General features: G+C 44.4%; 1 protein-coding gene across 10 annotated transcripts in view; it reads right to left on the bottom strand.

Moving 5' to 3' along the window:
• The window catches only part of REEP1 (receptor accessory protein 1), a 71,327-nt gene that overhangs the window by 8,336 nt on the left and 39,871 nt on the right, over positions 1-23,120 (bottom strand). For 8 of the 10 annotated variants that reach the window (XR_012653666.1, XM_075051744.1, XM_075051654.1 and 5 more), the window contains exons 6-8: positions 20,621-20,671; positions 14,078-14,246; positions 7,124-7,159 (exon numbers count right to left, since the gene is read on the bottom strand). Coding sequence is in view for 9 of the 10 variants with exons in the window: in XM_075051744.1 (XP_074907845.1) it covers positions 7,124-7,159; positions 14,078-14,246; positions 20,621-20,671 (256 nt within the window). In the remaining variant the exon portion in view is untranslated. The remainder of the gene's footprint in view (positions 1-7,123; positions 7,160-14,077; positions 14,247-20,620; positions 20,672-23,120) is intronic. The other 2 variants (XM_075051381.1, XM_075051481.1) reach the window with 2 other exon arrangements.

Raw genomic sequence — 23,120 nt, 5'->3', positions numbered from 1 at the left:
TGACTTTTTTTCCCCGCTGTACTGAAAATGCTGATAGTAATGTTGCAGAGAGGCCCAGGATAATGCTGAATTGTTTTTTTTTTCTATATATGACTATAGCGTTAAGACTACACTGTGGAGAAAATTAAATATTCTCTAGACCACATGGCAAAACAGTACAGGAACATTTTATTTTAATTACTATTTTATCCTTCCACTTGGGAAGTGAGCTACCCAGGAGGAGCCTAGCTTAGGCCATCTTGGATGTGGAAGCTGGTCCCTGGCGCCTCTCTAAGCCAACAAAAAATGGAGTAAAGTTTGTTTTAAATACTATTTGTTCAGCAAAACCTGAACCGAGCATGCCCAAATCTGCAGCCTGGAGGCCAAGTACTGCCCCCAATTTGTATGACTGCTCCCAGCTGCCCTCTTCCCCGGAGGTCCCCCAGATGTTGACTGCAGGCTGGAATTTAGGCAGTTTGTTTCCAGATAGTAAAAGTGGGTCAGGACTTCTTTAAACTGCCTCACTGAGGTTTGCACAGTGGCCCAACACCACACCTCCAGCCATGTGCCACTGTGAGGAGACAACGGCTTTCCCCAGGGAAAAGAGGACTTCAAATGGGACAGGATGGAGGGGTGCTGGCAAACCAGAATTTGAGCATTCAGTGACCGGAGTGCAGAGACACTGGCTGCTGAAGCTGAGAGCATACAGGATCAGGCAAATGTGCGCTGCTCCCTTTCTCCTCCAGCCAGCTGCTCCACTGCGAAAGGAGACAGAAGGAACTGTCAGCCCTGATAACGCTCCCGTGAATCCCATGTTTTTCCAGCGCACATTGCTTTCTCCATTATTATTCTCTCTCTTGAATTGGGTGCTGGGTGAAAAAATATCCAGGCAGCTCTGCCGCCTGCGTTGCCTGTCTCCATGGCAGGCACAGGAGAGGCACAGCCTCCTGCAGGCTCCTCCATTCTCTCTGTCAGCCTGAGCATCACATCCATGTTCTGGAGCTGCTTCTGTGAAGATCGAGAGGAAAGCTCAGCCTCCAAGCTGGCACATACTGCTTTGACCCCCACAGGAGAGAGATCTATAAAGTCCACTGGAAGCTGGGCTGACGCCCTCTTCTTCCCTGCTCCATCTCATTGTGAATGAGGCACTGAAAACCAGCCAAATGGGAACCAGTTTTGCTTCAGCCTCACTGAACTGGAAAGGGAAGAAGTGGGTCTATCCCAGGCCTTTCCACTACATTTCTGACCATTGACGAGAGCAGACCTTGAATACACAAGGCCCTTTCTTTAAGACCCAGAGCAAGAAGGGAGGATTCCCTGCCCATCCTGCCTCAGGGAGGACAACTCTGTTGCGGGCAATCCCAGCCTCCTATTGATCTGGGGTGCCAGACTTTGTCCCACGTTTGTGGAAGCATTACGCTGTTGTGGGACTGGAGGCAACTCATCTCTGAAGGGCTGCTGCTGTGTGAGCACCAACACTGAAGCTGTTTTTTCTGTGAATAGGGTGATGACAGGATAAAAAAAAATTCATTTTCCTACACCAAAACAGTGAGTCCTCTGCAGGAGAAAATGTAAAGCAGGGGATTAACCAGAATAATAAGCGCACATGTGAGGAATTGGTGAGAAAGGAGATGAAGGCTTAAAGTGAATGGATGGGTTCTGGGACACCAAGGTTTTTTTCTGGAGAAGGAGCAGACTGAGGAGCAAAACACAGTCAGGGCTGGCACAGGCTTCTTGAGGACAGCACTTGGCCTCGGGTGACCTCCTGTGTGTTTCTAAGAGCTGTCTTTAGGATCTAAGGCTGTGGGGCCTCAGGCCACTATCAGATATCCCCAAAGTGGCAGAGCCAGCAGTGTGTGCTGCTCCAGGGAAGCAGCTGACAGCCCCAGGGACTGTGTCACAATCAGGAGGTGGCTGTGTACAAGCACGGATTGTACGCCAGATGGCTCCTTTGGCTCTCTCCTCTTTGGGAGACTCAATCCCCATCTCATAGTGGGCTGTGTTTCAGGTGTCTCCACGTCTTACATTTATGGCTCCACACCTTTGCATGAAGGGACAGAACTGCTGCAGAAACAGGAGGTCAACTGGTGTGCCAGTGCTAAATCTGCTGCTGCCTCTTGCAAATGTCTTTTCAGTATCCAGACCAGATCACACTTCTCTCTTCACTAAGGCAAGAGAGAGTCTCACTGTAAACAGCCTAAGGAAAGGGACCCCTTAATTCCAGTTCCTATCATCCTGTCCTAATTCCTTCAAAGGGAACTGATACAGCCAACACATTGTGTGGGAAGCCCTGAAGCTGGGCATATTCCAAGTTAAAGTAGACAGGGTTGGGATCTAAGCTATTAAATGCCCCACAGGGAACAACCCAGCACAGACAAGGGAAAGCAGGGCCAGATCGTTGTCATCTTTAATCTGTGTGATTCTACATGGGCTAAAAAATCTCACTTGCAAAACTCTTTCTACAGCAACAAATGGGATTCAGTAGCTGGCTGTTTTTTCAGCAATTGCTTTGATTCAGGCTCTTGTCTATGCTGCTGTGTAAATTCAGAGTAACTCCCATGGATTTTCATGAGTACAACTGAGGTCAGGACATGGCCCACTCTAACTACAGATGAGCAAATCACTTTGATCTAGATCCTCTGAAAAATTTGGACACTTAAATACAGTTACAGTGGGAATCAGGCACCCCAATACCTTTGAGAGAAGCTGCACCCCCCTTACTTTGCTGGGCACAATACGTCTTCCTCCCATCACTGTAATTTCTCAGGAGCAACAGGGAAAACCACTGTCACAAACTACACAAGCCAGAAGCAAGATATTGTATTATTGTAATGGAAGGTAAGGTCACAACAAAGCTAAGCCTTTCCAGGGGATAGTTCATATAAAGAGGTTTGCACACCACTTCATAAGAGCAAGAGAACACATATTTATTATACGATGGCCATCAGCTTCTTTTCCCTGCAACAAAGATAAATTTGCCATCATTTCCAAAAGACATTGATCCAAGTCATGTACTTCACCAAGAGTTTTCATTGCCAAACCAAGAAGTTAGGAGCAGCCAACTCTACCAGCACACACTGCCCAGGAGCCACAAAACAGAGGCAGACATCCTTTCCAAAGCTGAAGTCAAGTGCAACCAAAGCAAACAAGTCTAATCACATCAACAAAGTCATCCGTTAATCAAAATGCATCCCACAAATGATTTAGTTGTTAAGTGCTAGTCTATTCCAAACACCTCAGAAGAAAACTCATGCAATCTGTAACACTTACATCAGAGTCCCATAATATTTACATAGAGAAAAGGAAAGAATAAACTGTTAGGGGAAAACATTTGGGTGTAGAGGGGGAAGGAACATTGTTGCAAGGCACAGAAATCTTTGTCTTTGCTTTCATAATAGCTGTGGTTCAACTGGAGTTTATTAACAACAATTAATGTTTTAACTGTCTGTTGGTAAAATGCAAATGTACTTCTAGGAAATAACCAAAATAAGTATGAAAGTATTTTTAAATACCCAGAGAAAATCCCAAATTGCCATTCAGATGTACTGTTGCAAAGTGATGCAAATCATCCGTGTAAAAATTTGATTCAACATTTAGTAAAGGGAAGTTTTAAGGAACAAAATGCCTAGAGCAATGGAAAGTTGTCATTTGTTCTTTAAGCTCAATGAGAGAAAGGTTAAAAAAAAAAATCCCCAGCACAAGAGCTGGAAGCTAAACTGGCCGAGAACAAAAATTAAACCACCTACACCATTTAATTCAATTAGTTCAGAGATACATGAACAGCCCCCTTGATGCAAAGTCAAACAGTTTTTTAAGAGTACTTTCCACTGTAACAATCTCACGTGCAATTTGTAGCTTACCACAAAGATGGGGTTGGATATATCTAATATATCAGTAAGGTTTAAAACACAATTAAGTGAATGTCCCATTAAGCTCCTTGCTGAGCTGTACTGCTGATTGTGTGTGATCTGTTACCTTGTCTTCAGGGTGACAACCACATGTAGGAAGAGATCCAATATTATTTTATTGGAAAAACTCAAGGGCATGGCTTGATGCTGCAACACCTTGTGCATGCCTGACTGAGGGTGTTGGCTAGGCTGACTGTCAGTCACTGCTGAGCTGTAGTTTTTAAGGCGTACACTACTGTATCAGTCACCACTATGGAGCACAACCTTGTGATGCATACTCAAAAAACAGTCCCATTCATCACTAATGTCCCTGCACATTTCTTAAATTGCCTAAGGCTCCTGATCAGCATTTTAGTAATAAATGCCCCCTCAAATACATGCAACCACAACATTTCTGATATACAGCTGATTCTTCAATATCTGCTAGATATATTTATTCTCTGCAAGGATTAAAGTTGTTCCCCTCTCTCAACCATGCCACAGGTCTTTGCAACAGCACCTAGGAGATGTTAGTTGAGAGAATACCACTGAACATAGTATTTGTTACTTCTTAAATGCCAGTTCCAAGCAAGGTTGTTTAATACTGACCAGCGTTTAAGCATTTACCAGGCACTGCCAAAAGACAAACAGATATCCCTGGAGATTTTCACTCTGTCCTTCCCGAAGGGGAAAAAAGAGCTTTTACGTAATTGTACCGTTGTCCCTTGATGCTGCAGCCTGACTTTCCACAGGCCGTGAACACAGAAGAGAGAAATCAGAAACTTGTGTAAAGACCTGGAAGGAGTTTTGTCAGCAAAGGCCTGCCATTGAACAAGAGCAAGAAGAGCTGGCATAGAAGCTGTCAAGAAGACGTGCTGGAGTATATATAGTGGAACATGCTTGCATTTAGCAATGTTGCCCAGAGCAAAGGAGGATGAATGTCCTGAATTGTGTCAACGCTTTGTCATGTGCAGACTGTGAGGCCAGCTGGAGTGAGCCCACTGAGCAGGAAAGAGCTCTTCTGTGAAGCAAACAGCTTCTGCAGCAAAGGAGCCCACCACTGCTGACAGATCTGCTCCGGTACAGTACAAGGGAAGCTCACGCTGCACTCAGCCTAGCCTTCAGTCTCTGCATAAATGCACACTCCATGGCACCTGCAGGCCATATCCTCATGAAACCTTCTCTCAGGATATCATCTAGGGAGCAGGATGGGCAGACTTTTGCTCCCACTATCCTGTGCTCTCCTAAGAGCTATGGGGGTTTCTGAGTCAGCCAGCGAGAGAAACAATTGAGTTTCACCTGCAAGAGCTTTAAGGCAACTGCTCCTACCAAAAAGGCTGCATCATGGCTCTAACCCAGCCTTTAATACTCCTGCTTGAGGTAAGACTCGACTATCTGTCCATTTAGATTACAAACTCTTTGGAAATGAGTACTTTTCATGATTGTACTCTGAAACTGGCTACACAAAAGTTTGCACCAAGGAAAGATGAGTGCCAATAGTTCACAACAACTTAGTCCTAGCTAAACAAACTTAGCTTCTTTCTTCCCCCTGCTTTTTGTGGCGTTGAAAAATGTGTTCACATTACGTAGTCAGCTCTCTAAGCTAGCAAAGCTGCACTTACAAAGGAGCATTTTAAACGGCAGGCCGTTGTCTGAGAGTGCATTAATGCATCTATTGCCTTGGAGACAGAGAAAGGGCAGCCTGTGGAGACAGAATGAACCCTCTATGAGATAGAGCCTCAGCATATCCCTATTGACATGGTCTAAGGGACTGGATTATGTCAGGGGAAAAAAAATAGTAGAACAAGCCAATCTGAAAGACAGGGCATGCAATTTAAACCAGATCAACATGACTTTGAGCCCAATTTGTAAACATATTGGACTGATTACTGCTTTAGCACCATTAAATGACTTTCCTAAGATTAACTCATGACTATTAAGCACTTAAGGATTCAGTGATTCTTTTTATAAATAACATTTTGAAGTCAAATCCATAAAATGGGTTTAGGCTAAAATTAGAAGGCTGCTAATAAAATGCACTGTGAATACAAGTGTTTCATGATTGCTTCAACGGATACCACCTTAAACAGGCTTAATTATCCTGCACAGTGGCACACTCACCCCAGATGTGCTGGTGCAAAGAACCAGAAAAGGACAACAGGGAGGGTGACAAATCAAGTATGATGGCTGGTTTGCCACTAAGCAGTGTGCAAGGAGACAGCATCAGGCTGGGATCACCAGCTTCCAAGCACTAATGCTGCAGAGGGCTGCGTGGCACATCAGGTGCAAGGCAGCGGGGAGGCACAGATGGCTGCAGCATGGTGGCAGCACTGTGATCCTTCAGTCCTTCTGCTGCCGTCCCCAGGTTGATTAGTGTTCAAAATAAACAAAAAGCACATGAGATGAGAAGTAAAGGAGTGACAAAGGTCTTTTGCTTCCACCAACATGAGACGCTGCCAGTCTGGATTTCTTCCTTCTCCTTAGACAAGCTGCTTGGCAGCCCCATCCTCTGGCATGCCCAAATCAGAGGCCTCCCTCTCCTTTCATCTGCCACTGGGACAAAATGCAGAAGTGATACGGCTCAGCTCTTAGCAACCAAGCTAACTGGTGCAGCATTGAAAAGACCACCGGCAGCTAAACTGTTCACTATACTCCTAAGTTTGTAAACACAATAAATGCTGGGGACAGTGGGGACATTTTTCAAAAATGGCTCTAGCACAGACTGAAGCAGGGAGAGTCTGTTCAACTCTATTTTATCATACCAGGGTCTGCTACTGGGCTTTGCTATATACCCTGCTCATCCCAAACACAAATGTCCTCTCTACCAACAGAGAAACACATGCCAATCCTTAGGGAACAAAGCACAACAGGTCTGGGACTGAGGAAGGTTTGCTCCTGCTGCGTTCCTGGTGGTTTTACGCCAGCGCTGGGGGATACGGGGGCAGAGGAGTTACACTGGTGCAGCAAGAACAGTGGTACATCCTCTAGAACAGAAAGGACTGAACAGAATGTTTTTCTCCAGAGAAACACTCCCCAGCCTTGGGTAACACAGGTCAGTAAGGTGAGAAGCACTGCAATATTTGCCATCAGCACACACACAGCTCAAACTCACTCGCAGCCTGGCCTTCCCCTCGTTTTGTTCCCCTGGTGTTAGGAAACCCAATGAGTAAGAGCGGCAGGAGCAAGCCAGGCTGGGGAACGCAGCCATGCCTGAAAGGGAAGCGTGGGTATTGGGGCGCAGGAAATCCAGCACTCACCTCTGAGGAGTCGGCATACTGAGCAACATGTGCACACTGAAAGAGGAGCTGAGCATTAGAAACTCATCAGGCTAAGCTACTACCTCTCAGAAAACACTTGGCATCATTTTGAAGTGGACTTCAGGGCCCCCGTATGCATTAAGAGACGATCGTCTCTATTCAGCAGCACAGAGCAGAGACTCAGGAACGTGCCTCACCCCAAGCTATGTGCCCAACGGGTGTTAAGGCTGGGATTACGCACAGCTCCCTGGCTCTGTTCTCAGATCACTAAACAGAAATAACTCCTGACTAGAGGGGCCTGGGAGCGTGGATAAGCAATGGGTAACAGAGTGCAAAAGGCTGGATGATAATAAACACAGGGTGCAATACTGGGACTTGTATTGCTATGTCTGGATTTTTTTCAGTAGGTTTAGACTTCTACAAGCACTGGTGCAGCCATTCATGCAGCTTTTGAAGGAAAACTATCCACAGATCCCTGATCTTCCTAAATCAGGAACATGCCGAGGAGTCCTGCAGGAATTATATTTTGGTGGAATTGCTGTAAGAATGAAAGAAACCAAGGGAATTACAGTGCACCCTTCAGTGCAAATGCAAGTGATTCACAGCTGTTCATAGAAGTGTGACCTTTACAGCTTCATTTTGTGGATAGCTTGTGTTCCAGGAAACAGCCTAGAAATAATTTCCAGTTTGAGCCTTCCAATTTAATCCTTAGAGTGGCACCAATGACTCCAGATAAAAAAAGCTTTTGAAGAAAAAAAGGGTTGAGCTCTGTGTGATTTCTTTGGTCATAATTATCCTGCACTGTAGAGACTGAAAGTTCTTCAACAGTTTCACAGTCATTTTAAACCAGCATAAACCAGTGCTGCAGCTGAAAACAGATGTCCCATTGCCCCTCGCACTCTGGCCTCCACCTTCCTTGTCCTATTGATGATGTCTGCTGCTGCTCTCTACCGGCTTAAGGCTCTGACCCAGGTCAAGAGCAACCTGGAAGCAAGGAACAGCCACCTCCCTGACTGGAGTCAGCATATATAAATAAGATTTAGACATGTCCAAGGGAAAGGATGGTATGGGGCAGAAGCAAGCAGTTGGGTCATACCCTTTCAATGGGAGTGCTGGCTCACATTGGCTGGATGCTGCCATGAAACTATGGCCTTCATATGAGAGAGATGAGTCTCAACCTTAAGAGATCTGCTGTGGGTTAAACCTCTGATTTTACACGGAAGGCAGCTGATCACAGTTTGATGATTTATTCTCTGAGAGCTCATACAACATATACATATGGGTTGTTCTGACACATCTTTCTAGAGTTTTTCTGGTTGGTGGGGACTGAACTATCCAGACATATCCTGAATGCTGATATTCTGCCACCATTGTTCTGTCCTGCAAAGCCTTCAGTGCTTAAATGCAAAACCAAGAAACAGCCTTGACTCTCCTGCACAGAGGTGTGCAGAGTACCAGAAAGCACACTGCACATTTCTGCTACGAAATCGTTCCAGCTGAGAATGATTTCTGCCTGGGGCAAGCTTCAGCAGAAAGGGCACTCAGTCTGGGCAGTACAGAGGGTGGCTCCATAATATGTGATCCTCTGGCCCAGACAGCATCAGCTCTGGACACTGACCATCCCGTGATGCAATGCAAATCTCCTGCCGCTGAAATATGTCCCACTGACTCACCCAAAAGCAAGGCTGGCCTCCAGTGCCCAGCCCACACTGGAGGTTTCTGCTGACATCAGCAACCATGAGACATGTTTGCATCAGCTATGGGACTGAGCTATGTGACACAGTGGCAAATATCCCACTTCTCAAGTCACATGTGCCACTCACCAGCCATCGCAAGGGAACAAGTTTTATCTGCACTGTCCAGGATGCTTTCAAGGCAATATCATAAGGTTAAGAAGTGCAAAAGCCCCTCCCTGTTAATAAAGACACGTCTGTAGATTGTTACTGGACATCTGCCAGAACAACAGGATTGCCTTGAAAAATATTTGGAAATGTTGTTCTGGATCTTCCCGTTTTCCATAACAATGAGTAGCCACATTTACAGTTCCCAAAGGAAAGGGGCAGTTCTGCCTGTGGAAGAAGCAAGGGTTGGAACAGGCATCGAAGCTAAAATATCACAGGCTATCATCAGGGTGCCAGGACACTAAATCAAGAAACGCTGAACTAAAAGCAAAGCAAAAGATCAGATAAAGAGGACAGGTCATGGGCTTGCTAGACAGAGGAAGGGCAATCATTGTGTTTCCTCAGCATGTGACAAAGGAAGGTGTGCACATGCTTCACTGGAGCAGTGGTGATGCCTCACAATGTGCTGGGGGGGGGGGGTCGGCAGCCACACATAAATCGTGGCAAAAGCAGCCTTTGCTCCTTCATGTCATCTGCGTGTGGCTTTTGACTAGGTGTCAGGAGGAGGAGAAGGGTCTTTCTGTGGAATGGGTGTGAATACACCTAGAGCACCTGGAGCCCACCATATGCAGAGCAGTCCTGCTCCTATGGAAGGCCATCCGCACGAATCTGACTGCTCAACGTATAGCAGGCACCACTGAAAGGCAGCAAAGATAGCAAAAGGTAGAGGTTAAAAAAAAAAAAGCAGCAAAAGGTAGAGGAAAAGAAGGAGTAATTCCTCTTGTCTCAAAGGCAGCTCTTGCATATTCTATTTCTTAGCCTCATAAGACACTCTTCAGCAGGCAAAAATAAACCTTTGCTGTGTCTGCATGAGGTCATTACTAATTAAATGTCAAGCTCTTCACACGGTGCTTTGTGTCAAGAGGGGACTCAGAAAGTCACAAATCCATCTAACCAGCACCAGTCACATTATAAAAATAACAACAATGGAAATGAAACAAGCTGAGTGGTTATTTAATGTAGCCTGAGCACAGCACGGTCCTGCAGCCAGCTTTTGGCCACAGCCAAAGCCCACCAGTGTCAGCAGAGTGTTTTCACAGGTTTCAGTGGGTTTGGAAACATGCCCAAGAGGTGTGAAACCGGAACCTGAACTACTCCTGGTGCTCGCAGGGGGAGTGGGGGCTTTCACACCAACAAACCTGAGTTTCAGCAGTCTCATCTGTGCAGGGAAGACAACAGACCTCTCTCCATCCCCCTGTCTTTCCAAATCACTTTCTTTCAGATATCATATCTGCTCTTAAACACAGTCACACAACAGGATTAGAACTAGTAACACCAAGTTCCACACCAGATCTGGCTGTGTTTTCATTGCTCAGGGAATGGGACCCATCTAAACTTCTGTAACCTCAACCTAAAGAGCCATCTCTTGTCTTTGCCTCACTGTTGTGAGCAGGGTGTGCTTCCATGCACCATTCGTTCAGTAGCAAAGCTGGCTTGAGGAGCTTCCAGTTCCTGGCCTCTTGATCTCATAACATATCTCCCCAAAGGTCTCACAAAACAGTTATTTTGGAAGCTCCCAGTAAGGTGGATCAGCAAATTGGTCTGAGTTAAAAATAATCCTTCAAAAATAGTACAAGAAAGTATTTTTAATCTGGATCAAACTCAGGATTTCTTCCTGAGTCCACAGCTCTTTACTCAAGCACAGCTTGAATGACCATAGCTAAGCTGTTCCATCACCTGAGGGTAGCTCTTGACATCTCATTATCATAAGGCTGCTATTCTCTCTTTGTCGTGGCTGTCTCTCCTGTTGAGAAAATTAAGAGCCTGTGCTAGATGCAAAACTAATTCTTCAGTCTTTGTACAGCCCTGACAGCCATATGAGAGAAATAAAGGGAGCTATAAAAGCATTCCATTAGGCAATCTGTGTATGTACTCTTCCATCAAAGACTGTGACCTCCATAGGACTGAGTGATGCTCACACCCACTCCCAGGCATGGGGATGCCAGTCGCAAAATGAAAAGGGTTACAAGTGTTAAAGCAGCGCTTCGCTTTTCCACTCATAAGGTTGGCTGTGGCCCAGCAATGCCCCCTTCCTTAGGCAAACCCCACCTGCAGCAGCACTCAACGCATCCAGTCAAAATGACACTTCAGGTTCCTATCCCTGCCACAGTTACCGATCATTTGTAAATTCAGACAATGACTTTGAGAGCTGCACTCGCAGAGGACTATAACAGGTTGGTATGGGTGGAGGATGTAAGGAAATGGGTAGGGGTGGAAGGACCCGAATGAACAAATGGCAGAAGAAGGGCTGTAAGAGTGGCACCCAGAGCAGCAAGTCATCAAGATCCCAGCACACCCACATTCAGCTTCTCAGGTGCCTGGACTGGGAAACAAAGGACAGATAAAAGAAGGGAAAACATAAAAAGGGACATATCAGTTGTCCAGAAACTTCTCAGAGGTAGTGGCAAGATAGAGCACTGTTAACTAGAAACAGAGAAACCTTCTTGCAAAACTGGGGTCAAGCCACAGACAGGACTTTTCCACAGGTATTTTGCACGTTATAATTACTGAAGTAAGGTGTACAGGAAAGCCACATAAGAAATCTTCTAAGGTATTGACCTTAAAATACACAAGCGTATTCTACCATGTATGGCTTTCAGGACCTGGGCATGGGAAGTACAATTTCGTCTGTTTTGCAGACACACTGAGAACAAAGGCACGCTCCAGGTCATACCAGTATTTGGAAATAAAGCGGGGCGTGAATTCATGTGTCCTAACTCACAGTCTTGTCTCCTAACCACCACACTGCTTCTTCTGCAGACACAGGACCTGTTCCTTCAAGCCTTTCCTAAAAGTGTCTATAAAGCAGGATTTATACTCTGACCAAGGGTACAATGTTTGCAGTCACCGCCACACTCTCTATTAATGTTCTTAAGTCATTTCGTGTATCCCAGCTACTGTTGTCAGGCCTTCTAATACCTGGTGGCTTCCAAGACATTTTACAAGAAAGGAAAGATCTTCAGCTGAGTCATCCTCATGTCAAACAGACAGTCTGGGGTATTTTTGCTGACTCCCTCGGATGTCAGACTAAGTCCTATTATCTCTAAAGCAGGAATATAAAGAGAAGTCTAATGTTTCCTTGAGATAGTGCGGACTGCTGACACGGACATTTGTGTTATCTGAGGGCTTTGGGACAGGAAAACCAGCTGTGTGTCAGCTGTTCTGTAGTCACTGCTCACGCACATACTCGTATATGAATGTATTATATGCATATATAGCATACTAACAGGCGGTAGCAAAGTCTGTCTGCCCTTGCTTATGTGCCATGCTCCAACCAAACAAATATGGAAGGTTGAGTGCTGGGACCATGTCTGGACTTGGTGTGCCTAGAACAGTGTTGGCTCACTCTGAATATGGCCTTCAAGATGTGATACAGTCTGGCTGATAGATCATACTCTTCCATACACACAGACACATATAACTAGTTATGACTCTGATCAATTCGCCCCTCTAGACATTCTGACTACATATGTAATTGTGCCCACACAAAACGGCACAAGGACTGGACAGACCAGGACCACATCTTTCACTTAATCTGATTAAAAGTGAGAGAAAAACTGTGCCTGCAGTCTTCCATACAGCATGATGCCACCATCTGTGAGTGAAATCACCCTCCGGAGGTGCCTCTCCATATTGTCTGTGGGTGGAAAATAGGCCTGCAAGCAGGATCCTAGATTAGGGTCCTCAATGAAATCACTAAGTGAGATGGGGCAGATAGAGGTCACGTATACAAGACCTTACATAAACATCAGAGTAAAACCACTGTGCACCAACATTGGCTATTTCAGTTTACCTGTAAAGAGAATTTATTCAACAGATTACGTTTAAAAAAAGAAATAAGTAGAGAAATCTGTGAGCTAGAATTCTCAGAATTTATAGAGAGCTTGAAGGATACTCTTTAGGAAGGACGAGACAAGACATTTCTAAGACATTCCAAAACGAAAGCAAACTAGAAGGGGTAGCAATCCACACAGGCTTGAAACACAGTGAATGTTTGCACAGACCTCAACACACACAAGCTGAAACTGCTAATTTTTAAACTTGCCAGCATATGTTTCACAAGCTACCAAGCGCAACACACCTGCAACTTTCTGTAGCTTCTCATCACAGCAGTTGAGGTGCATGATCTTTGGTGGTGTAGGGGAATTCCAGAAGCCATCTGGAACCCCCTGCTTGGGATAACACTCCATGTCTCAATTTTTGAGATCTAATCTGCAAAGCTATCTCCAATTAAATGTTTTAGACCTGGGCTCACAAAGATTTATTTAACCAAGCTTGTAATAAATTTTTGTAACTAAATCCTCAGGAATGGATCTTATTCCCACCACGTTTCTTCCCTTTGCTCTTTTAGAATTTGAAAACAAACCATTGCTATTTGGAGAGACTTGTTTTCCATAACAGTGCTTACGCAGACATCCTTCATATCATAACCAGTTGTCAGAACTTGGTCTCTGCTTCTAGGAGTGCTTCATATGGGTTTTATTTCTCAGTAGGCTTCATCAGTGATAAAGTTCTGGAACTATAACTGTCAAGTGTTGTACCAGCTACAGTACAGTTTACAAGAAACACAAGTGGGCCTCATTCAAACCAGATAACAATTAGAACTTGTATTTATGTTTAGATGACATAAGAGAGAAAGGTTGTATCACCACATAGGGGCTTTGATGATAATAATGACCCTTGCCCACTACTATACATTCTTAACCCCTCTTTTCGCACTTCCATTAGCCTCTCTCACTGAAAACCCACCATGGCTTGCAGCCCCCAGCCCAGAGCCTAACTTTTCAGCTCAAGTTGCAAGGACTGATGCTGGCTCCCTTGCATACTCAAGGCATGTACCGTCCTTGGTACCAGCCAGGAACAGCAACCGTCAAACGACGACACTGTTTTCTCTCTTAAGTGCCAAGAGACTCAACAGCATGTCTGCGTCCTGTGAATTCTGATATGTGCTGCCTGCAATATCTGTTTCCATATATTCCTGCCAACTGCATGACTTCATTCAGCTGTGTGATATTCCAGACAACACAACACTGAAAATAACACTGGCACTTACCTGAGCTGCCAGTGCCTTCCGATGCACTTCTGGATGTTTTTGGCTGGCTCTGTTTGCTACTTGTTCGTACAGTGACCGAAGGAGGAACAGTGCTGCTGCTGTCTCCACGAATCGTTGAGAGATCCTGCATGCTAAAGCTTCTTAGTCTCTCAGACAGGGCCCCCTGCCCCTAGTTAAACAAGCAAGCAAATAACACACATAAAAGTTAGATTCAACAGTGTATTTTTAGCTTTCTTCTCCCTTGCTCATTGAAATCCATCAGGACAATAGGAAGAGAAAAAAATTGCCTGGTCCAGTAACCTAGAGAGGACAAAAATGAGTTGTTAAAAGCATCGTTTCCCTCTCTTTGCTCTTCCTTTTGGAGTGGTTCTACGCACAAAGTCATTCAAACTTTTGACAGTGAGCATCTCTGATTCTTCAATGCAGTCATTTGAGCTCAGAGCAGCCTTGGCCACATTTAAATGAGCAGTATGTTGTTGTATCTTTCTAGTAGGTACTTTTCTTCACTAGGATCTGAGTCAGACAGGTGCTTGGCTTCAGAAACACAATTAAATAGTCTGTACCAAAATAACTCTCTTTCAAAGTTAATCATCTACAATGATATTCACTCAGCCATTCTCAGTCATACACAGAATTTCCAGAGCCCAGAAAATTTGAAATTTTAAAGTAATAAAAAGTTATTGTTAAATGCAAAAAATTATTCCAGTGCTTTTTCGTGCAGCTTAAGGAAGAAATAAACTAACACAATATTTTTCTTTCTTTTACGACTAGCTCTCAATCAAGCAACAAACATATTCCTTGGTGAAAGGAATGTAGCTGCTCTTTGTAAAGGATGGGTCGGTTAAAAGACACCTTCCATTAAAACTACATCCCATCAAAAAGTTGACTATAAGTATACCTCTTTCTGAATTCTGTAACCCTCATACTACACCACTGCCATAGAGCAAGAATGCCTGAAAATACAATCAATACAGAACCCATCTATCTTTCTCTGTTGGCTACATTGTGACATTCAGAATATTAATAGCATAACTGACAAAAAGTACATTTAGGCTTTAACATTTTGTTGGGGGGAGTGGGTGGGTCTGAAAGGTACTTCATAGCATATAGTCTTGAAAAAAATACTGAAATAAATACATAGAGCCTGATGCTAAAACTATTTCTGCTACTGTAAATTAGAAAAATAATGGGTGTTTCGACTGAGATGAAACCAGAAAGAAGGCTAACAACAGTAAATACTGCCCTGTTTAACAAAAAATGGCCAAATAAGGCACATCAGAGCAATTCACACACCACCTTCATTTAGACTTGTATTTGTCAAAGCAGTACATAAGGGAAAGCATAGCCTAAACACTGCCAGAGCATTCTAGGTTGGGGCTGGACCAGAATACATCACTGCTCCCTTCTGGGCTGCAGATTTGAGTTTTCCACCCACAAAACAACGTGCAGGTGAAGGGCCAATGGAGAGTATGCTCAGGTGCTGGCCTAGCACAGAGAAGGACTCATCCTGACTATCTACGATCAAAGGCAAGATGGGGCACCTTCCTTGCTACAGCAGTTAGGCAACACTCCCCGTCCCCTAGTGCATGGGCAGTGATATGTTGGGAAGGTAATGCATTAATTTACCTACAAGTACTGATTCACCAATATCATTTCAGAAATTTTGCATGCAGAGTAATGGAAAATCAGTACCTCTACCCCATATGAATTCCTTAGCGCCTTACTTTTAGGGACTGTAAGTAGACAAGGCATCAGGTGCTTATAACTACAGTTGCTGTGACAGCCTGCACTTTCTACGTTCAGAAAAACTGCTAGATCAGTAATCTCCCAACTTTTCAGCCTGAAGCGTTTCATACAAAAAAAAAATGGGTTCAAACTTCCTTCTCAACTCCATAATATATCAATCTAACCACAGGCAGGCTACACATCCTGGACTACAGCACTTTGCTGCATCAGCAAGAAGCAAACAACACATGATGATAACTTCTTCAATGCTGTCCCAAAGCATCATCAATAGAAATATGCACCATCTAAGAAAAAAAAAAAATGGAACTGTCCTTCGTAGAGCAGAGTCACCTGGTGGAGCTAGTCAGGAAGCTGTGCTGGGATTTTTCTCTTTATTTTACTGAATCTTTGGTTTCTTAAGATCTCTCTACGTATGCCGTGTTTGGCAGCATTTTGCATTTAGCTTTTCTGCAGACTTACAGGAAAGTCTCCACACATCCACCATGCTCTTCCTGCAGACTTACTTTGCTCTTTCTCATTAACCTGTTCTACTTTTTAAAGTATTTTAAATGGACGGGGCTTTTTCACTTGTATACTAAGATATTTTATTTTGCTGATTTTATATGTTTGATAGTGAAGAAGAGAGCTGATGCTTTGTCAAAATCTCACCTGCCATCTCACTCTCCAACCTGCCATAAGAGTTGTTGCCTGAATTTTGGCTACTCCTGCCAGTGGCTGAGCCACTCCTAGATGTTCTCACTCCAAGAAACATCTCGCATTATTCCTCTTAGCCCAGTCTAAAGCACATTTACCCTGCAGTCTCTGGCTGCAACTGTCACTGGGCTGGTATACTGAGAATTCCTTGCATGGCTGGGTAGCTGGGTGTGATCTCAGCTGCCCAGAGCTCAGTGCAGTACAGTTCTGGGTGGGTTCTGTAGCTTGCACTGAATTCCTGCACTGCCACCCTATTCTCAGTAACTGGTTTAAAGCTAAGACAAGGCATCCTACCCTGCAGTCTGACTCTAACAGACAGATCCCCAGCGAGAGCAATCAGACCACTAAATAATATTTTGCTGTTGCAGAATGACTGGACCAGCAAAGCCAGAGGGTTAGCAATTGATGAGCTGATGTAACCTGAGTGCTGTATTCCTCTCGCACCACCAGCTCAAGTGTCAGCAGTGCTCAAGCTTTTAACCTCCTCCCAGCCACTCTGCTCAGCCAGCTAGCCCAAATACCATCTTGTTCCAGTGAGCAATTTATGTATGTGGACAGGAGTCAGATTAGAGACAAGATTCATGCGTCAGACCAACCCAGCAGGGAAGATGACACTAATGCACCCTTTCACATTGAAAATGAAGGTAAGTTAATATTCTTGGATTGCAACTTGTGATATAGCAGCATACAATGATCAAAGGCCCCAGAGAGAGTTCTGAAACAACAAGGGCCTGATATGCGCTTGTTGTCTGTGGGTCTCTTACATTAGCATATAATACACAACCACAGCCTTAAACACAATATCACAGCAGCTGTGCTGAACAACTTTGACTTTCTCCCAGAAAAAAAATTTAAAATTGCCTTTTCTTTATTTTTTGCTTTAATTTAACCTGAGTTTATAAAGCAAAGATGAATGTTGCTCGTCACACAGATAATAGCAAAATATTACTATTCCTACCATTCCATGAAACAGTTCGTCCAAATCTCAGAAATGGCAGGAATAGCAAAGGCTTGGGCTGAATGAGGACAGTGAACACATGTGAAAGCCTGCTGACTTTCCTTCCATTTCTCTTCTTTCAAATTTTTGCACCTTCAGTCTTTGTAGGGATAGACTTGATTTAATTGCTCCTAGGGCACAATATAACACTCACAATTCTTTCCCAGTTACCACATTTCTACCTGACCCTAAACAGAAACATGACAGAAATTATGATTACAACAGAATCAGGATGGTTTCAGAGTAAAATGGAAAATGTTGCTACCAACTTTCACTTCCCTGTCAGATAAGCAGCTGCTGTATATGAAATCACAAACACTTGAAAAGCCAGCACTGTGAGGGTTTGCACTGCTGTAGTTACACGTTTTAGGAATAAAGACATTATTATTCCACAATAAGACTTACCATTTATTAACAAAAGAAAAAACAAGTTAATAGCTTTATTTCACAACAGAATAGATTTAGCACAGCACACATCTTGGGCCATGTTTGGTTAAAACAATCATGGAAGATGAAGAGCAGCTGTTTTGGGGATTTTTTGTTTACCATCTTGGCCATAATCATGCAGATGCTCTTCCAACTGCTACAGACATGGGAGATGTCCCAGGAATTTCAGCACACTGTGTGTCTGCACAGCGAGAAGATCCAGGTCCTGAAGCTATGTCTATGCTGCAGGCTAGGGGCATGCTTGCAGCACGTCCACACAGATCTGGGCTAGTTTTATCCTAGAGAGCATGACAGCAGTAATATCAAGACAGTAGCTGTGGTAGCATCATTTCACTGTGTCAACAGCAGAACAGCATGATGTTATTATACAACCTTTTGAAAATGGGGACTGGGAGGGGTGTGAGACTATGGATGACACCACCTCTCTCTCTCCCCCCTCATTGAACACCAACTGCCCTGTCAGGATGATTGTGCTGGCAGTGTGGGACCTGCATTTTGGGGACTTCATCCCCTGGTAGAGGGCACAAGCATGAAGTGGTGCTGGAGGACTGAGCCTTACTCTCCCTGCCTAGACTCAACTTCTACCTCATGCATCTTCTCCTAGGACACAGACTGTCCCCATAAGCATGGCACTTCTGATCCAGTAGGCAGTGATTTTGCTAGATGGTGAGGTTTTGGTGGCAACAAGTGGGAGCAGGTGTGTCTCTGTTCCCTGCTCACTATAGTGTACCTGCTCCCAAATTCCATCTGATCTTCTTGCCTATAGGAAAGTTCACCCCATAGGTAAAGGTACGGCACAAGCTGAAAGCAGACCTCTCTCTTCAGGCTTCATTTGCATCTTCTTCTCCCAGGATCTACCAACCTCAGCAGGTCCATACAGGGAACAGTTCTCTCTTTACAGGGGAAGAGGAGGGCCAGACCTGGTGCTACTGAATAGCACAAAAGACAAATACTAAAAAGGACATGGTAATATCACCTCCCAGTAACTGCTATCACTTGGTATCAACCTTACTTAGATTCATGACACTACCAATGGTATTAGGGCATCGCTCATCAAGACATGGACATTTAAGCTGCAGAAGCTCATCTGTGATTCTAAGGGAAGTTAAAACTCCCATCCATGTGGCATAGTAATTAATCTAAAACTAATTTAGGTACCTCTACCTGCTTCGGTCAAAATCACAACTGTAGTATAGGCATACCTTATTTACCCACATCTAGCACATTCTCTCCTTATTTTTGCTTTAAAGAGTCGGAAAAAGCAGTATCAAAATACTGAGCTTTCAAAGCCAACTAACCTGCATACCACCTTCCTCTAAATGTTGCAGACATCATCGTCTTCAGAAAAGAACATTACCCTCTGTGGGCCCAGAGCACAAACACTGATGCAACCAAGATTTGCTTGAAAGGATCAGAAATCCTGATCCTTCCCAAAACCTGAAGTCAGTATTGTGACAGGCCCTGTAAAAGGCACTCCACCAGAAATAGCTGGAATTGTCTTAATTACTTTACCTCTCTATAATTAATCTCTGCATTCACATTTGAAGTAAAACTTTTTAGAGGGAGATGGATTTAGGAGTTTGGAAAAACTGGGTTTACATTCAATGGAATTATTCATTAAAAATACTCCACATACATAGGTAGCTTTACATAGGCTCTAGGTAAATAAAATTAGGCATAAAATTAAAAATCTGCCATTTATACAACAGTCCCATTAAATACGATCTAAATATAAGCAAATAATAGTGTCTAGATTTTATCATACCTTCTGTCCGTCAATCTGAAAGAATTGTATAGACATTATTTAGGCTTCGAAACACCTCTAATACCTACAAACTCCATTTTGCAGGTATGGAAACTATAACACAGCATGGTAAAGGGACACAAACCAGGAACCAAAAAATGTCAAGTTGTAGAAGGTTTTAATATGATCAGTGTTAATACAGGATGGCACCTTCTGGCCTTTTACATCTTAGGATCAGTAGTTAACGGACAGGCAAGGGAAAACTAAGTCACGCTTACCACACTTCCAGCACAATACTAAACCGTTAACGTTCTCCTCTTTTTGCTCTAACTTTGGTTAGCAGTTCTCCTCCATGCTAGCAGACAAGTCTGCATGCATGTTACAGCCTCCATCCTGCAGATGTTCACTACAAGGTGTAGTGCATGTTCCTAGGATGTCAGTTATCACTACGGTGTCAGCAGGAGTTCCCCAACCATACCTATCAGAAAATGCTTGCAGAGATGCGTCTTCACTTCTGAGCCAAGTCCCAGCCTCGCTGGCTCCACTGCAACCCCAACCATCCTAATGGGATCACAGCAGTGGGAGAGAGGCTCCCTTTATCCATTAGCGAGAAAACAACAGCACACACAGCAGCTTGGCCAATGCAGTAGCAACAACCTGAGTTAGATGGGTTTTCCACATACAAAGCTCCCTGCCTGGCTGCTGGAGTCTCTCTGATTGTCAGCAGAGGACTTGGAAGGCATTTTGCTAATGAGATCAAAGACAGGTTTTTAAAGCTCAGCACGCAGGATCTACCCACTGGAAGCAGAGCAAACAGCATCTGGCCTCAGACCAATCTCAGCTGAAAACAGTTCAAACTAGTCTAATGGGGAGGCAGACATTAGTTAGGGGTTAGTATAAGCACTCAGCAGATTACCTGCCCTCTTTTCTGGTCCAAATACAAGTGTAAATGAAGTAGCTGAGAGACCTAGCAAGGGAAAAAAGAGAGCCATTGTGGCAACACACATAAAAGCTTTGAGAATAAGGTCTATCTGAAGCATAAGTAATTGAGGCGAGACATGAGCATGACACTGGGCACCGTTTGCAGGGACTCACATACACATAAAAAGCAGGGACACCCACCTGTGGACTACACCTTTGAACGTAGGTTCTCCCTTCCTCAGCTTTCCCAGAGAGATGGAGAAACCACTCCATAACCCCAGCTGACAGGGTGTTACCTAGCAAGTGTGTTTAAAGAGTAAAGCAAATTATAAACACAACAGGCTGCCACTCCACTCCCTGCACTTGATCGATGCTTCCCACTGGAGAAACCCCCAGTGTCTGGCCACCTCTGTAATCCAGACTTAAAATCATTAAGAACAGAGTGCATTTATGACTAATTTAGGCACAGGATTAGGTGAGGGACACGTGGCAGTCATTTTAGCCCTGGTGACTGACAGGTCCTCTGAGAAGTAGGGTAACGCTGGGGAATTACTCACAGAATGACTGGGAGTTTGCATGCAGAAGTGTTATCATGACTGGCTGCAGGCAGGCCCTGCTAAGAGCAAAACCATCGGCTTTATGGTCTGAGTACAGGCCTGAGTGAAGGAGGAAATTGCTTCTGCCACCATATGAACACAAATATCCTACAAGCAATATCCTTATGACCAGGGCCTGCGTGCCATGTCTAGCCTGGAACAGCTACCTGGTTTGGAGATGTCAGACAGTACTAAAGACCCAAAGGGAAACCAGCTGACATTAATGTTGATAGTGGAAACTTAATTTCATCCACCCTTTTTGTTTGTACAGTTCATTTCCTCTCCTGAGAACTGTTTGTTATTGTCTCTCCTAGCCTGGTCTCTCTGTATAAATTTATTGTTTGGTTATGCTGTCCTGTGCATTCACTAGCTACTGTCTGCTTCTTGGAGACACCAAGAGAGATAAACAGGAAACAGCTACCTGGATTGTACTCAGTGTTGAGTTTTTTTATTGCTTTGGGAAAAAACAGATTCTCAAAGACTTAAGAATGAAAGATGCGTCACATCATGAGAGGAACACTTCACAAAATAGTGTGATCAGTGGCACGCTACCATATGTTTCAAGAAAGACATTCATTGTTTCTCTTTATTGGTATAACACAGCTCAGCCATGAGATCTTTGATTTTGGATCCCAAATGGAGATCCTTTAGAAGAAGCAGCATGCTCAGCCCTTCTGAGATAACACTGATGGGTCCCCAAAGGTTTCTCAAACTGCGTATTCCAAACCACTCCTGACTTCTGCAATTCTTGGCCATGTCACAGACCAGGGCACACAGTGTGGCCATTACAGATACAGTACTAAACAGACTGGACAGAACCGTTCGGTGATATGTTTGGTAAGCAGAGAAACAATGTTCCTCCAAGCAGTGAGATCTCATCCTTACAAAGAGGCTCTATCCAGCCTCTTAAAGGGAAGGATGCTCCCCACCCCCTGCCTCCTTCTTTCCTAATTCAAGTAAAAGTGCAGTTCTCCACTATCGTGCCACAGAAGGCAGCATCTCTCTCCTGCACAAGTTTTTGCTACAAACTCCCACAGTAAATAGGTCTCAATTCTCATGGAAAATTAGGCATCTAAATATTGACTTTCAGGCAGTTGCACTGGCTATAACAGCCAGATACTAGAAATTAATGAAAAGATGCTGTTTGGCAAGAGAAAATAAAATCTAAATCACCATCAGCATTTCCCTTCCAGTGCCCTGGTTTAAAAACCAGCAAACACACTGGGAAACTTCCCAATAAATTTCCTGGGCTAAGGGACCCTAAACTAGCAGAGCTGTGACCCCCCAGGGGGTGGTGAACCCAAAGGTGGAAATGGAAGTGACAATACCAGACCAGACAGGTGGTTGCAAGCTGAAGCTGGGAACTGCTGACACTGCACTCCTGAGTGTTTAGGAGGTAGATGAGCGTAATGAAACCCGCCCGCCTTCGTCCGCATGCCTGGCCCTTTTAACTGATAAACCAGAGTGACTGCTAGCTCTGGCAGCACCGCAAGCCATATTTCCCCACGCATGAAAAGCTTCTGGATTGTTTCTCAGACTTATTAGGCACAAATGGGCTTTTCATCGACACCAGTCATGCGTGTCTGCTCCCTCCGCCTCATTTATCATCTCCTGCCAAGGCACTGCACCCATTGCCAGCAGCACACTGTGCACCACTCCCGTTCTTAAAGGCAGGCTGAAGCAAGGGGCATGCAATGGGCCACTTGCTGTGCAAACAGTCCCTGCCCCACACACAGGACAGCAGAAGGGCAGAAGAAGTTACATTATCAGAAACCTCTGGATTATGATAATCTGTTGGCTGTGGGATGTTTTCTGCAGCTCCCCTTTGAAGAAGAGTTGAGGCTGCAGCTTGGGGACGGTTAAGTGGTTGGGAGCAGGATTTGACTTGAGGGTGGGGAA

Source organism: Buteo buteo, chromosome 1 (genome assembly GCF_964188355.1).
Source record: "Buteo buteo chromosome 1, bButBut1.hap1.1, whole genome shotgun sequence".
Classification (NCBI taxonomy): domain Eukaryota; kingdom Metazoa; phylum Chordata; class Aves; order Accipitriformes; family Accipitridae; genus Buteo; species Buteo buteo.
The sequence above is the reverse complement of the archived record's forward strand: the minus strand, read 5'-3'. Positions and strand labels throughout refer to the sequence as shown.